Source organism: Callorhinchus milii, unplaced genomic scaffold (genome assembly GCF_018977255.1).
Source record: "Callorhinchus milii isolate IMCB2004 unplaced genomic scaffold, IMCB_Cmil_1.0 Scaffold2, whole genome shotgun sequence".
NCBI lineage: Eukaryota > Metazoa > Chordata > Chondrichthyes > Chimaeriformes > Callorhinchidae > Callorhinchus > Callorhinchus milii.
The window spans coordinates 112,320,722-112,338,073 of record NW_024704743.1 but is presented as its reverse complement, the minus strand read 5'-3'; the positions used below and the strand labels follow the sequence as shown (position 1 = coordinate 112,338,073).

The following is a 17,352-nucleotide window of genomic DNA, read 5'->3' as shown; positions in this document are numbered from 1 at the left end:
AATATGCCTCAGGACTCCATAACTATTGTCTGAAAGTCAGGGGAGAGGGAGGGGATTCACACCAGTGATAACTCCTTAAACACATGTGGAAAATTGCTATGTTTCTTCACAAAGTTAACAACGTGTTAGAATCTATTAAATAAAATAATTTTTCACTCCATATGGATTCTCAAAACTCAACAAAAGTCAGTCTCAAAATCTGCTACCAACACAATAGCTGATGGATGGTATCGTGAACTAATCATAGGCAATGCCTCCCTTTACTTAAAATTTCTCATCCAATGTAAATGTTTTTTTAATGCGCCAAAGTGTTTTTCTCAGAGCACCTTAATATGATTAGAAAACCAATATCTATTACTCATTTTCAATGTCAAATGATAAAACAACTAGCTCCTGAGATAAGCATCCACTAAAAATTCCACTAAGATCATAACCTCATTTGGGTACTCCAGTCCACAAACCACAGGCTGATACAACTAGACTGAATGAGTCTAGGGACTCCTCCCATTCCACCACATAAAGTTATACAGGCTGAGTATGTCAGTCTACTGAGAGCGGCATTACAAGAGTATGAATGTGTGAAAGGCAACCTGGTGAACGGTACCATTTCACAGTGGGAACTATAAGACATAGCTGTGGGTTTGGACATCATGCGGTTGTCTGAAACACTGATGGACATGGACTTGGCTAATTACAGTGAAGCTTTAGACCCATCCTACACCTCTTTGGAGTTTGAGAATATGCAAATACAGTGCAATGCTCACGGTAAGTTACAGCAGTTGGCTCGCAAGACGCTGCTTATTTATCAAGATCAATGGTTCAGTGTAATGCAAGAAACTGCATAAATAGTTGTTCGCCAGTGGTGAAACGCTTCTTTGCACTCTGAACAAGTCATTGCATAGCTGAATGCCTCATCGAATTGCGTGTGTTCTTTCTTGTTTTAAAAAAAATTTCAACATGATGCCTACTTGCAGCCTGTCAATCAGTTGTCAAGACCCTGAAACGAGTCCCATCAGCAGATGCACATTACTTGGTTCATTTGCTTTTTTTTATCATCATTATTATTATTGCTGTGCATTTTTGACATGTTCAATATAAAAGTTAAGATATGAAATGTCATTTATTTATCCATCTTCATTCAATCCATTAAATATCGTTGGAAACAAAAGGTGTTTGATGTGCCAGACTTGGACTTTTTTGATTGGCTGTTTACAAAGCTTAAAAATTGCACGCAACTGGGTGCACATGAAAATCTACGGAAAAAAAAAGGAGTGACGTTATTTAGATAAGAAGCTAATGGTAACTTAGATCCTGTGCTGATGAATCAGTCAACGTGAAGCTTCAACTGTCGACTACTATTTTTAATGGTTTACAATGTATGTTTAACTGTGTAGTTCACGTCATCACATCTGCACAGGTGTGAGAAAGTGAGAGTACTTCACCATCGGTGGACGAACTTTCAGTCATTCTGCTCACCTTCCCACCCACCCCTCCGCAGTTTCAGAGTACTACCTTAAGATGTACCTCTGACTGTATCTGTTATCTTTCTGGACCGCAATTTTTCCCTCTCCCCCCCCCCCCCAACCCCCATCAGCCCAGCCAGTTGGGGGGGGGGGAGAGGGAAATATATCAATCATGATTACTTTAGTAAAATGTCCAAACAAGGATTTGCCAGCACAGCTTGGGAAGTTACAGCGTGACTATCTAATTAAAAGTTGTTAAGTGATTTCTAAAGAAGTGCATTACACTATTTACAAAGGAAACAACCTTAATACTTTTCAGTTGACTGTATATTCTTATCGTCTCCCATTTACTGTACTTTTGTGCTTGTATGGTAATGAAGCACTGTTTCTTGGCAATTCTACAAGATGTATCATTTAATAAATCATTTATGGTTATTTGTCATAAAACAGAGGATAATTCGGTGTTGTGCCAGTCCTAGTCATTCCTGTTGGATAGTTACTGCTTCAAGTTGTCAACGCTTGAAGACATGTGTACAAAAATAATACATTGTTTCTCTTTTGTATTAAACCCACAAATATTCTTTTAATTTACTTTTTGATTGTCATGCTCCTAAATCAACCTGAATATGCTACACAGATTACGGTTTTGATACTGACTTGAAATTGGCAAGTTTATTACTTGCAAAGGAGATTTCTGCTTTGTCACCCTCTTTGCTGAAGCTAAAACCGTGTTTATGGATTTTGACGTGAGTTTATTGCAGAACATTGCCATTGTACACATTGAGAGGTGAGAGTATCTTACCATTGTGTGATCAAAGAAGAAACAGGGTAGTTCAAATTAATTCTCAGTGATGTTGGAAAAGAATCCTTAGATCCTTTTCCTTCTGATAGTGCAAAAGAAACTTATCAGAATACAAATATAATAATTTCAAATAGTTTCCTTTGTAGTGGAGCACAGGCTAATTAAAATGGTACAATTGGATGATGGCTGGTTGGTTGTGTGGAGATTTTTTTCACAGTTTTGTGTCTATGCTGCCTGCTAAGCATCACTTGATGGATGGTTTGTTGTTTGCCCTCGCAGAGAGTTCTCCAGCGGAGACAAACACCATGAACACACCAGACAACGGGATTAGTGCTTTGTGTGCAATCTGCGGGGACAGAGCAACAGGAAAACATTATGGTGCCTCCAGTTGTGATGGATGCAAAGGCTTCTTCAGACGAAGCATAAGAAAGAACCATGTCTATTCCTGCAGGTAAGCCACATGATGGATCCTTTACTTACCAACTCCTCACCGTAGCATTAGACAAGTGGCTCTGATTGAAAATAGGAGAGTGAATAATTGGTTTTAACTGAAGAGATGTTTTAGCTTCTATTGTTGTTTTAAATAATACTACTAATAATAATCATTGTATTTGGTATGGAGGCAGTTCCAAAATGCTTCACAGGATTTAATGTAAAATGTAATGATGTACAATGTAGTGATGTGTATTTTGTAGGTGACGGATGACCACATTGCACTGGTTTGAAGTAGTCTCCAGGATGAGAGCTGAGGGTGTAAGAATTAATTTAGCAAACTGACCTCGGGGCAGTCAATAACACACGATTAGTAGTTTCATTACTTATGTTATTACACAATTTATGTTTACAGTATTTATTTCACACTAGTCTTCACAAGTGGAAAATGCTCTAAAGTTCATATGCTTACAAATAAGAGGTTTGCTCTTCCTATTCTCGTTCGTATTCAATTAGTTCATTGTTTTGTTACAATCTCAGGTTTAACCGACAGTGCATTGTGGACAAAGACAAACGGAACCAGTGCAGATATTGCAGGTTGAAGAAATGTTTTCGAGCTGGCATGAAGAAAGAAGGTAAGACTGTGTTAGATCGATACCATGTTCAAACATACTCTGGGTTTAATTTGCCGTATTTCTCAATGGGATTCCTTTCCTATGAAAATCCTGTCAGCTCACTCCAGAATAGAATAGATTAGAGTGAAGTTCTGTGTGCTTTCTGTAACATACTACTGGTTACCAGAAGAAGTCCTCATTTGCACGACTGGATTAATTTAAGGAATCCTGTTGAGAAATAACATATGTACCATACTAATTTCTCAAATGTTGCAACTTATAGAAACTCTATAGGTGGATTTTCCCAGACAAAAGAAACAAGGAAATTCTGATTTCTGAAAATTATTCACATGAAAATCTATCACTTTAGAATGTTGCAGGACATGCTGTCAATGTTAGTGTGCATTGAAACTGGCTGTTTTCTTTCAATAATGTAAAGCTGTCTACCTAAGGTCAAGCTGAGCCATACAGTTCAGCACCCACCCCCCCATCCTGAGTTAGCTGATCTCTGACAAGGTGGCAGAGGAAGCAGTACATGTGGAATCAGTGTCCCACAGCTAGTAATGGGGAGTAAGCAGATAGGATTCTTGCTTTGGATTTTACATCCAGAGACTTCTATTGAAAAGTGCGTTGTACAAAATTACATAGTGATATGGTATGGAAATAGGTCATTGAGCCCAACCAATATCTTGTGGCCAACCTTGTGGAGTCCTGTAGTTCAGTGGTTAGAGCCTTGCAAGTGAGAAACCTGGGTTCGATTCTCAGCAGGGCAAAATGTTGGACAAGTTTCCTTACTCCACACACCTCTGTCTACCTAGCAGTCAGTAGGAACCCGGTTGTTAATCGATTGGTGGGGATAGTAATCCCTCAAAAAAATAATAATAATTTGGTCACTCAATCTACGACTGCTTGTGGGACACTGCTGTGTACAATTGGCTGCCGTGTTTTACCCACAAATATACAGTCAATTCACTTTACAGTATATTCTGTGAAGCGCTTTGAGACCTCAGAAGACATGCAAAACGCTATATCAAATGCATGGATTATTATTATTATTAAGAATATCTAATTGGGTAAGCTGTCAAGGTGACAAATACCCATAGAACGATACCTTGAGCATGGGCGAGTTACCTTCGGGAGAGGAAGAGAGAATGTTAGCTGGGGTATAAAACAATATAGATTTTATGAGACATTTTACAACGGTTGCTGCTTCCATTTTATATAACATTGCCCTAACTCGGATAGGTACAGCTAACATATTAATAATCCTTACAATTGATATAGCGCCTTTCATGTCAGGAGAATGTATCCAAGTGCTTCACAGGATATGATATAAAATGTAAAATGACTGCATATTTTTTAGGCGAACATGGCAGCCAATTTGTGCACAGGCAATGTCCCACAAATAGCCCATAAAGTGATTGTCCTAAGTTTATTGGGAGATTGTTGGCCAGGGCACTAGGATAAACTCCCTTCTCTTTAAAAAGTGCCAAGGGATCTTTAACATCCACCTGAGCAGGAAGATGGTTACTCAGCTGAACATCTCGAGCAGTGCAATGCCATCCCCAGCACTACACGGGACTGTGGGTCTAGACTGTGAGTTCAAAGTCTTAACGTGGGGTTTGAACCCAAACCTTCTGACTCAGAGGTGTGGTTTAACGTCTCATCTGAAGGATAAGTCCTCCACCAATGCAGTCCACCCCCAACACTGTGCTGGAGTATCAGCCTAGACTGTTAGCTCAAAGTCCTAATTTGGGGCTTGAACCCATGACCTTCTGACTTGAGAAGCGAGAGTGCTTCCAACTGAGCCAGACTGACATGTATATAAAGTACAACTCAATTTGTAACTCTTATTTCTGTGTTTAATAAGTGGCATTAATAATTAAGTTCACCAAGGTGTGCAATCAGTTTTAATCATCAGGACAGCAAACCTCAGAACTTGGGCAATGATCACTAATCTTCCCCCTTGTCCTGACCTCATCCAGCCCTCTGTCCAGTAAACGTCTCTGAAAGATAGTTTAATAGACATGTAATGAGTGCTTAAAGTGCATTTAATGTTACAAATATGAGAACTGAAAGGCAATAAACATTCACTTGGGCTTTTAGATCAATTTGAAAATAAGTAAAATGACGATTGATGATATCTGAATTCTTCTGGAGGTAGATGTAATCTTGACGTTCAGTTTTATGGTCGTTTAGTCGAGGATCTTTATTGGTTTTGTGCAATGTCCTAACTGCTCTGTCTGGCATGGTTCCTCTCTTCTAATTGATTTACGTAAACAAGTTACATGTTTGACAATTTATAATAAGTCAATTCACCCATTCAAATGAACCTTTTCAATCAATTAGTCAGAATCAAAGTGCCTTAAATATTCCATGGCCCTAATTTTGCCGTGGTTAAAATTGCATAATATTGAGAGAGAGAGATGGTTAAAGCCTGATTCTTAAAAATGACAAGGGATTTTGACAGAATCAACAGGGAGACATTGTTTCCACTTGGCGGTGTATCAGTGACTAGAGAGCATTGTTTTAGTATAGTTAGCAAAGGAGCAAAGGGGAAGATAGGAGGAACATTTTTTACATAGAGAGTTGTTAGAAAGTGGAATGCCCTGTCAGGTGGAATGGAACCATACTAACTTTCAAGAGGATCATTGTTAGATATCTAAAGAGGAATAATCTATAGGTGGTTTGGGGAAATGGCAGGTACATGGGACGGCGTAATAATTTGCTCTTTTAAAAGAGCCAGTAAAGGCATGATGTGCTAAATTACCTTCTCTATTGTAAATTTCTCTGGTTCTTTGGTTCCTGAAATTGAAGAAAGAGAAAGAACATGGATTTTTATAGCATCTTATCACAGTGAAACATCTTAAAGTGCTTAAAAAATAATTCCTGTTTCGTGTGGCGACTGTTTTTGTGGACAAACAGGGCAATTACTTTGTGTCCCACAAATAGGCATGGAGGTGAATAGTCCATTATCTGGTCATTACAATGGGGAGAAACATCCTTCCCTGTAATAGTGGCCAGGGGGCTACTTAAAATTCACCTGAAGAATAGATATTTAATAATAATATTTTTTGCATTTGATGTAGAGCCTTTCATATGGGGGAGGGGAGAGGCATCTTAAATCACTTCATAGGATTTTCTATGAAGTGTAGTGACTGTATTTACTATTTGAACTTGTATTTTGCAGCTAGATATCACTGCTGAACAAAGCTTGCCATATCTAACGGTCATCTCGTATGAATGATTTTTAAAAAAAATTCTTGTCCTGTACACTCTCATCCATTGTTGTAGCTTGTAAAGCCATGACAAAGTACACAGGACACCAATGTTGCAGCCGTTGACAGAACCACGCTTTGAATGGGGTTCTACTTTGGACCCACACGAACCAACAACAACAACAAGATTCCATTTATAGACCGCCTTTCACGTCGGGATGACGTCCCAAGGCGCTGTATTACATCCGGCTTTGGGCCCCGACGTGCCGTCTTCCTGCAGTACAAAATGATGAACTTACGGGTTGTCAGGTTGTCATTGATGCCACTTCTATGAACTGCACGCAACATGCAGCAAGTGATGTCTGAGGCAACCTGGGGTGATCTTAATAGTCAGTGAGACCTACCACTGAAGCTTCTTTGTATCTGTGGTGAACAGCAAGGTCACGCTCCTTGTTACTATTCACTGCAGAATTATAGCAAAAAGGAGATGGGAGATAAAGTATGTAGTGATCATAAACGCAGAACTGAAAACCTGTTTCAGATGTAATGCAAGAAGTGGCAAATTATGTTTAAATAAAAATATGACTTGGCCCAGAATTTTAAAAAAATGATGATCAGTAAAGCAGGATGGTGATAGGAGCTGAAATCAATGGATAATTAAAACAGCACCCCAGTGGAGCACATAATGTGAGTGATTAGCAATGTTAAAGCATTGATAGCCGTCAAACCAACAGGGGGTTGAAGCTTCAGTGCTGTTTTTTGGTGTTCAGCAATGTGTGACCAAAGATTCTGAAACAGGGGCTTTGTTTGCTCTTTCTTCTCTTCAGCCGTCCAAAATGAACGGGACCGAATAAGTACCAGGAGAAACAGCTACGAGAGTGGCAACTCGCCCTCCATCAACACGCTGGCTCAAGCTGAGGTTCTCTCTCGCCAGGTAAAGTAACCCTTGCATTTGATACAGTGCCTTTCACTTTGGGAAGGCATCTCAAAGTTATTTTGCTCTAGTGTAGTGATTGTGATTTTTTTATGAGTGAAAGCGGCAGACAGTTTTGAGCATAGCAAAATAGTGCATAATAATAATAATACTAGCCCAGTGACATGGCACTGCTTTAGGTGAGAAATTAAAGCAAGGTCCTGTCTACTTGTTCAGGTGAATGTTAAAGAAAATCCCATAGCCCAAAAAGGAAGGGAGTTTCTTCTAGTGTCCTGGCCAACAATCCCCCAGATAAAATTGATCATGTATATGGGACATGATGACTGTGTACAGATTGGTTACCTTGTTCATTTGAAAAATATAGTTACTTTACAGTAAATTCTGTGAAGTGTTTTGAAAGGCCCTATATGAAATGTAGAAATTTATTTTGTGGAGTCCTGTAGCTCAGTGGTCAGAGCACTCGCTTCGCAAGTGAGAGACCTGAGTTCAATTCCAGACAGGACGAAACCTTGGGTAAGTTTCCTTACTCCACACTCCTAATAATAATCCCTCCAAAAAAACAAAACAATAATAAATTGGTCATTTTCAATCCATGACTGTTTGTGGGACACTGCTGTGTGCAATTGGCTGCCACGTTCGCCCACAAATATGCAGTCAATTCACTTTACAGTATATTCTGTGAAGTGCTTTGGGACGTCTAGAAGACGTGAAAAGCGCTATATCAAATGCAAGGATTATTATTTTATTATTATTTTTATTAATAATAATATTCTCTTCCTTTTACTGTGTTTAGATTGAAGTGTCTACAGTACACTCAAGCTGCCACTGATATTACATTGCTTTGTTTACCCAATGGGTTGGAATCCACAGTGCCGGGAGCAATGTGGAAACAACAGTTTGAATTAGCACAATAGATTTACCCTGAATATTTCTGAATGAAATCAGATTGTGATGATTGCTTTACCGATGTAAGAAAAAAAATAAACAAAGTGGAACTGAGAATTTCTCTTCAGTTAACAAGCAAACGCGTCAAGGACAAACACAATAAAATAAACTTGTCGCTAATTTTAAAAAGAAATAGTGAGCCAAGGCTTAGATCACAATATCGGTTCGGAGGAAGAAGACACTTCTACCATCTTCCCATCATAGCAACAAGCTACTTTTTAAGTTAAATTCAGATGCATTTCACAAAAATAAATGACATTGCAAAAGCCTACTCATTTCATGTGGTTGTAGTTTCCTTTACAAGTAAATGCCATCTCTTGATTGACTTATTTTCTGACTCGTTTAAACTTTTAGTAAAAAAAACTTATTTTAAAACAAAACAAGTTGGAAATCTTTTAAACTCTTAAACTCTCATTGATGAAAACCAGGGCAAACAACGGGTTGCACATTTCCATTCACATTAGTCACTAGTAGAGCAAAAATAATCTTATTTGGTTTATTAATTATCTGCATGAATGCTTCTTTGGATCGTGTTGTGGGAACAGCAACTGCCTTTGAAAACAATTAACATTTCCTGGGCTGCAGTTTAATTTGGCTCCATGTTTGTTTGCCAACAGATCACTCTCTCAGCTTCTGGGGCAAGCACAGATATCAACACAAAGAAAATTGCTACTATCAGTAATGTGTGTGAATCTATGAAAGAGCAGTTACTGGTTTTAGTGGAATGGGCAAAATATATTCCGGCTTTCTGTGAACTGCCACTGGACGATCAGGTAACCTATGTCCCCTTTCTGGTATCATTTACCATTTTTGTTTCTAGTGGTTTGCATTTACTTAGTGTTAAAGTGAATATACTTTGTGAATGTGTGGATCTGTGTAGACTTTAGTACAATACATGCATATATATACATATATCTATGTATTGATGTGGTTGTATATGGTAATGGTTTAAGTATATAGTCCAACCCTGTTTCTGGCCTGTGTTCAGCTCCCTATACCACAGAGTTCAGAACATGACAAACATTATTAGTGGGTCGTACAAATACAACAAAACCAACTTGTATTTATATAACTCCCTTCACGTAGGATAATGACTCTGAGCATTTTACAAAGATGGGCTTGGCAAAGGAACAAGGAAAGGGGAGAGGAGGGAGAGATAGCCATGGATGAAGTTAAAGAGGTAGGTTTTAAGGTGTGTGAGACGCAGGTAGAGAGGGGGTGAAACAGAGCAGCAAAAAGGAAGGAGCTCCAGAGATTAGGGCCATAGTATGTATCTGTGGGCTCAGTCACCGATAGTGAACCTGAGAGATTTGGGAACACGGAGCAAGCTCGAGTTGCCTCAGTGGAGGGGGTGAGCAGAGAAGTGGATCAGAGAAATAGAGAAACCCTAGGACATGAAGGATCTGTAGGAGATGGTGAAGACCTTGACATTGATATACAGGGAACAGTGCAGCCTGGTGAGGATTGGGTGGGTGATCATGTGGAGTAGATTTAGAGGCCACATGCACTTTCCATATGGGTGGAGAAGATGAGTGTTTTGGATGGATTGGAGCAAGCAGAGGAGAGACATGGGGGGGGCAAAGAGATGCGGATCAACCACATGTTGCCTATTTAGCGTCAGGTCAAGTTTGGAGTTAGATTTTAATCTGCATTGTAGTCGGTTTGTGGCGCAACAAAATCAATGAGATTTTGATTTACAGCAGTCTGTCACACACATATATAGTTGGGCACAATCTTTATTGCATTTGATGTAGCGCTGCAACATCAAAGCTCTTTTACGGTAATTGCTATTAAATATAACAGTGTTGGCCAACCTTGGGCCAAATGTGGCCTGCGGGGGGGGGCAAGAAGTGGCCTGACTAATATTCACACTAGTCTAGGTAAGTCTGTGTTAAATCATTGTTTTGTTTCCATAGCTACTGAGTGGTCATATTTATGGTTTGGCCATAAATCAAGAAATATTCAATCAAGAAAAAATGATTTGGTTGGCCGACTAAAACAGTTGGCCACCACTGAAATATAGTGACTGTGGATTTGTAGGCTCGCTGCTGGAAGCTGTGGTTGAAGCAAAAAGCATCAATGTATTTAAAAGTAAACTTGCCACATGCATGAGGGAGAAGAGAATACAGGGGTAGAGGAGAGGGTATCGCAGGGGTAGGGATTTGTGTGGATCATAAACACTGGCAAGGACGAGTTGGTCTGTTTGTGTACTATAACGTTTCTAAGTAATTCTATGGAAAGTGCTCCCAAACTCATGTTAAAGCACAATATTGGAAATATATAGGCACGTTCATGAAAGAGCCATTTGCTGCAATGTTTGATGAATTCTGAGTTGCACAGCACACTGCCTACACTCAGGAGAATGATTGGCATTTATGGAGCATCCTTGACGTAGGATAACATCTCGGGCGCTACCCAACATTTTGGGACAAGCCTCTTAACCACTCCCACCTACTGGCCCTCCACCCTTCCCAAAATCTAACCTCCAGCTCAGGTGCAAACCCTTGACTGTCAATGCCTTGGAATGTCCTCCCAACGTGAAAGACGCTATATAAATGCAATTTCTTGTTGTTAATGTTTTGCCCCCGGCAACCAAAACATTTAATGAGAGTTTACTCAGAGAGTTTACTGTGGTTTGGAAATGAAGCTTCGAGCCATGGTTCAATGAACAAATGCATTAATGTTACTATTTTATTGATGGGATTACCTGCACTAAGATAATTAGCACTGATGATAATTATCAAACGTTAAGTGCAATCAATGCAACCAGTCGATAATCAAAAGACTGAGTGGACTAATAATAATAATAATCCTTGCATTTGATATAGCGCTTTTCATGTCTTCTAGACGTCCCAAAGCGCTTCACAGAATATACTGTAAAGTGAATTGACTGTATATTTGTGGGAGAACTCGGCAGCCAATTGCGCACAGCAGTGTCCCACAAACAGTCATGGATTGAAAATGACCAATTTATTATTGGGGTTTTTTTCGGAGGGATTATTATTAGGCGTGTGGAGCAAGGAAACTTACCCAAGGTTTCGCCCTGCCTGGAATTGAACTCGGGTACCTTGACTCATTCAGAATAGTGGCGCTCAAAGTCTGCCCTTCCCTCTCCCTCCACCCTGCTAATGTTGGATTTGCTAGCCCATTTTGGATAGCCAGCCTTCGAATGTCAGTTTGCGGATACAAGCTTAAATCAGAGTTAAGATCTGTCCTGTGCAAATACAATATGCAGGCCGGCAAGCCTAGTGATGGAGCTGAATGCTTTTTGGAGCGGGAGATCTTGAGAGGTGTCACACCCATGATCAGTTTTTGGTTATCCCCATCACAATAGTTCTAGCCAGGCTCCACTGACTCCCGATTACCGAACAGATCAATATCAAGATCCTCTCACTTTGTTTTCAAATCCCTTCATGCCCTGGCACCTCCCTACTTATTTGATCTGCTTACCCCTTACTCCACCACCCACTGGCTCTGCTTGGCTTCCTGGCCTCCGCTTTGTCCCTCGTCCCCTCCGCTTCACCATCGGTGGCCATACTTTCAGCCCCGAAACTCTGGAACTCTCTCCCTCAATCCCTCTGCCTCACCCCCTCCCTTTCCACCTTCAAAAACCTCCTTTTTGATTGTGCTTGTGGTCAGCTTCCCCCTCTCCCCCTGGCTCGGCGTCATACTCTTCCACGGTCAAGCTCTCCGAGACACAACCCCACATGAAGGGCTCTATATAAATGCAAGTTATTGTTGTTGTTGGTTATCCACTATCCTGACTGTATTCATCAATGGTGTAATAATTCCCACTCAATTCCCACCCAGATCTTTATTCACATTGGTTCAAAGTCAACAACGACTTGAAGGGTGGTAGTTTACAATCTGTGTGTATAATAATAATCCTTGCATTTGATATAGTGCTTTCATGTCTTCTAGGCGTCTCACAGAATATACTGTATAGTGAATTGACTGTATATTTGTGGGCGAAACACGGCAGCCAATTGCGCACAGCAGTGTCCCACAAACAATCGTGGATTGAAGTGACCAAATTATAATTTTTTTTTTCTTGAGGGATTATTATCAGGCATGTGGAGCAAGGAAACTTGCCCAAGGTTTTACCCTGCCGGGAATCGAACCCAGGTCTCTCACTTGCAAGGCGAGTGCTCTAACCACTGAGCTACAGGACTCCATTTGATGCAGTGCTTTTCACATCAGGAGGATGTCTAAAAGTGCATCACAGGATTTATTGTGAAGTGCAGTGACTGTGATTTATGTAGGTGAATTTTAATCCTCACTTCTGTGTTGCTCTGAAATTAGGTTGCTCTGTTGAGAGCACATGCTGGGGAACACTTGCTGCTCGGTGTAGCAAAAAGGTCTATTCCATACAAGGATCTTCTAGTACTGGGTAATATGTCTTTATATTCACATTACTTTTCCAAAATATCTATCAGTGTTTATGAATTATGCCATGAAACAAACGTTCTACAGTTATAGTGAACGGTTCTCAATTAAAAATCATTCGAAATAGTTTTTCCAGAACAATACAATCACTGACAATCTTATTCCGTTTATTGCAGGGAGTGACCATGTAGTACATCGGAATACCCCAGAGGTGGAGATTAGTCGTGTGGCAAATAGGATATTGGATGAATTGGTCCAACCTTTCCAGGAGATTCTGATTGATGACAATGAATACGCCTGTTTGAAAGCAATTGTTTTCTTTGATCCAGGTCCGCACCCATTTTCACACCTCAGAAAGCAAATCTAGCATTGTAAGCCCACCCAAGCAGGAGCATGCTTGCCCGAGATTAAGTCTGTTGGACCATTTTGGCTTGAAATTTCTTGCTATACAGAATTGTGGACAATACTTCAATTCAGTATTTATTTTGGAAACAGTGTTGTTCTTTTTTAAAAAAACCAAGAAAATCAGGTTTCAAATGAAGGCTGAAAACGAAAATTTTCGACAATTTGCTTAAAGCAAAAAATAGAGAGAGGGAGTGTGTGAGTGAGCTAAAGTGCATGAGAGGGAGAGGGAGCATTAAATAGGCTAGGGCTAGGTGAACTTTCAGCTTGTGTAAGTTCAGGCTAGTACCCCAAACCCCTTTGTGTTCATACCAAAACATTCATAATTATACTTCACATTACTGGCTGGGCAACTGAGCTGGGGAAGTTGAAAGGGATGAGGAGGAGAATGTTGACTGAAAGCACGGTCAGAGATGAGCCTTGAGGCAAGCTTTGAAAGGGGGGACGTAGGGGGCAAGTCGAGGGATAAAGTTCAGTGGAGAAGGAATAGTTGAAGGACCATCCAGAAATGTGGGGTGGATAGAGTGGGGGATCCAAAGCAGGCCTTGTTTTAATCTGCCCCCAATTTTTTTTTACACAGATGCTAAAGCTTTAAACAATCCGGCAAAAATTAAGAATATGCGTTACCAAGTGCAGGTCAGCCTGGAAGACTACATCAATGACCGGCAGTATGATTCCCGGGGTCGGTTTGGGGAGCTGCTGCTTCTGTTGCCAACTCTTCAAAGTATCACCTGGCAGATGATTGAGCAAATACAGTTTGTCAAACTGTTTGGACTGGCAAAAATTGACAACTTGCTCCAAGAAATGTTGCTGGGAGGTACGACTGATTTCATTTCATTTTAACAAGGAAATGTTAGCACGTAATATCCAAAGGAGACTAATATGGAGAGCTGTAGCTTAATGATTAGAGCACTTGCCTCACAAACAAGAAGACCTGGGTTCGATTCCCAGCAGGGTGAAACATTGGGCAAGCTTCCTTACTCCACATGCTTCTGTTTACCTAGCAGTAAGTAGGAACCCAGTCGATTGGAGGATCGCTTTTCCGGGGGTAATAATCCTTTCTTTTAAAAAAAATGTGGTCACTTAATCCATGACTGTTTGTGGAACACTGCTGTGGGCAATTGGCTGCCGCATTTCGTCCACAAAATATACAGTCAATTCACTTTACAGTATATCCTGTGAAATGCTTTGAGACGTCTCGAAGACTTGATAGGGCGTTATATATCAAATGCATGGATTATTAATATCATTATTATAATGTGAATTTATGTTGCAATTTATTGCAATGAAGCCATGTCTTCAAGTAGTAATAATAAGAATCCATGCATCTATATAGCAGCTGATCACAGCATTGAAACACCTCAAAGCGCTTCACCAAATTTTCTTAAAAGAAACTTAAAGAAAACTGGTTTTGTGATTAAGACTGTACTTAAGAATTTGCCAAACTTTGGATGCTCTGAATTACTGCATGAATAGAGTAAATCAAGACTCGTGTGAAATTTCTCCCCAAACATTTACTTTTACTCCCCAGAATAGAATTCAGGTACTACCATGATTTTGTAAAAATGACACATGAATGTAAAGCAGGCCTTTTGCTCACTTTATTCTTGGAGAATGTAAACATGTAAACATTGTACATGTGAGTATGTTGTTCTGTGCAGTCCAGGTCTGTCCAACCATTGTTACTCTCCCACAAGAAGTGAAACATAAGTGATCATTAACAATGTGTGAGAACTCCATCAATTCACCATTGTTGCTTTCACCAGAGCACAGTTGAAACATTCCAGTGGAAGTTTCATTTGGCTAGTTCATAAGAATAGTTCAGAAATTACTCTAATACGACTGGGTGTGCTACTGTGGAAGTATTTGAAGGATGGCATCAACTTTATCCAACAAAAGCTTTACTCCCAACAAATTCCAGCATCCAACACGTGTTCTCAAGCTGCTCCTTACTCAGACTCACTTTTGTGCCAAAAATGTAATCCTTCTTGGGAGTCAGTGGCTCCTCCCCTAACCCAGTCCATTCACAGTGTTCGCACAGGAAGAGGTGCTTGTTTGACCATTAGTTGGTGCTGTTGTCAGATGCTAGCCAAGTGGGGGGTGATCGGGGGGGTTGTCCCTGGACAACTGCTGAACCCTTGGAGGTTGTTACATCTGTGTCAGGGACCTGATTCTGGACACATTGTACCTAAGGCACTTGTTCTGTCTGAATCTCAAGCAAATTTCCCTTCCTTCCCCCTCCCCGAAGCTGCAGCCCAAGCACACTACAGTATGTCTGAGCGCACCACACCAATGACTATTCTGTTTATAATAAAGTTCACAATAAATGCAGTATATACAACAATAAAATGTTGCTTACAGTTACTTCACTTTATGGTAAATCTTGTGAAATCCTTTGAATTATATGTATATAATTGTAGTTATATATATCTGCAACTAAATGACAGACTACAAATGAATGTTATACGGTCTTATTTGACCGATTTCATCTGTGGAATAAAAAGTTAAATGTGTTTTTTGAAGTTGGAGCAATGATTAGATCTGTAAATGGGAATGAAATTCAGGAAGTAATGATGTCAATGTTGTATCTTGTGACAATCTCTCTCTTTATAGGTACATCTAATGATCCATCTCACCTCCACCACCCCAACCACCCGCACCTGGCCCAGGATCCAGTAACAGGACAAACTATTCTGATAACCTCAATGCCTGCAGCTGTCCACAGTGAGCAGATGTGTAAGTATTTTTTTCCCATACTGAATGTCATTTTTGTCACTTTGTCAGTTTTCCCCTCCTCCTCTGCTTAAAGGATTTTTAATTGTTTTTTGTTTAATCGGGGCGGAGGGGAGGGGAATGCAGTACCAAGGTCAATAGTCGCCCTCTGGTACCTCACCCCAAGTGGGGCATTGTTTTTGAATGAGTTTTTACAGTAAGGGTTAACTCGACAGTGAGTGGCATTAAAAATGAGCCTAATTCTGTTCTAATTCTCCATCCAGACACACGTATCTCTAACTACTGACACTGGATAATAATAATAACAATAATAATAACACTTGCATTTGATGGAGAGAGCTCCTGTCATATCAGGAGGCAGAAATATCATATCAAAGCGAATCATGGGATTCAATTTAGATATTTTCCTGTCTTGAATCAAAGGTGTTTTTTTTTTGCCTTGAATTCCCTATTGTGTCATTTTGCGGATTGTATGTGATTTTATGTAAAAGTAGGTCACAATCACCTTTTGTGCTGTGAAATGAAACTGATGTGACTTTTGCATGCGCTCTCTCCACAGCCACACCAGAAACCCCGCTACCTTCTCCTCCACAAGGTTCAGGACAAGAGCAGTACAAACTTGCTTCGAACCAGCTCTCTGTTATTTCTCAGCAACCGTCAGTGCCAAAGCAGAAGTCTTTGTGATGCAGCACTTCAGTTTTGCGCGGTGACAGATTCTACATTCTGCACATGTGAACAAACACTGGGAATTCACACTATGTTGCCAGGTGGCAAATGGGATCAAGCCATGAGCTGGAACTGAAACTGCCAATCTGTACTGGTTATAAATGACTGTGTTGATTTTTTTGTCTTTGGTAATACTGTTATTATTATTTGTTATTTTTTGGGGGGGCGGGGACGGGTGGGGGGTTTGGGGAGAGGATGCAAAGGGATAAATCATTCCATTTCAAGGCAGGAAGGCCCTTTGCTCCTAAACGCATGTTCTGATCTCAGGTTAATATTTTAAATGGATTTGGTTGGAGCCGTTGTCTTAATGAGAAAACGAAACTTGCTTCAAAGTCGCAAATCATCATCATTGTTTCTGATAGATATGGATCACATTTATAAATTACACCTGGCTGCGGGTTTTTTTTAATCCGTTTTCTCTACATATACGGCCATATTTAAATCTGCAACAAGGAACAAAGAAAACCATTTCATACTTGGTTGTGTGTTAATGCACCATAAAGCTGCCTTCCAGACATAACAGCTTCACTCACATTTTTACAGTGAGCAAAGTCTTGGTGGTAACTAGGCAAAGGCTTTGTTTGGAGAATGAAAGTCAACTTGGAATGTATCACTTGACAAACATAATCGAGGAGTGCAAGTGACTTCATAATAATAATAATCATAATAATTATAATAATTGTTGCATTTGGTATAG

General features: G+C 40.1%; 1 protein-coding gene across 6 annotated transcripts in view; it reads left to right on the top strand.

Moving 5' to 3' along the window:
- The window catches only part of LOC103174581 (hepatocyte nuclear factor 4-gamma), a 51,267-nt gene extending 34,448 nt beyond the window's left edge, over positions 1–16,819 (top strand). For 5 of the 6 annotated variants that reach the window (XM_007887013.1, XM_007887015.2, XM_007887009.2 and 2 more), the window contains 9 exons: positions 2,545–2,716; positions 3,238–3,332; positions 7,357–7,463; positions 9,026–9,181; positions 12,711–12,798; positions 12,971–13,123; positions 13,777–14,013; positions 15,810–15,932; positions 16,489–16,819. In XM_007887013.1, the coding sequence (XP_007885204.1) occupies positions 2,571–2,716; positions 3,238–3,332; positions 7,357–7,463; positions 9,026–9,181; positions 12,711–12,798; positions 12,971–13,123; positions 13,777–14,013; positions 15,810–15,932; positions 16,489–16,613 (1,230 nt within the window). In that variant the 5' untranslated portion in view covers positions 2,545–2,570 and the 3' untranslated portion in view covers positions 16,614–16,819. Of the gene's footprint in view, positions 1–492; positions 766–2,544; positions 2,717–3,237; positions 3,333–7,356; positions 7,464–9,025; positions 9,182–12,710; positions 12,799–12,970; positions 13,124–13,776; positions 14,014–15,809; positions 15,933–16,488 lie in introns of those variants that run through there. The other variant, XM_007887008.2, reaches the window with a different exon arrangement.
- Positions 16,820–17,352: the final 533 nt, after the last annotated feature.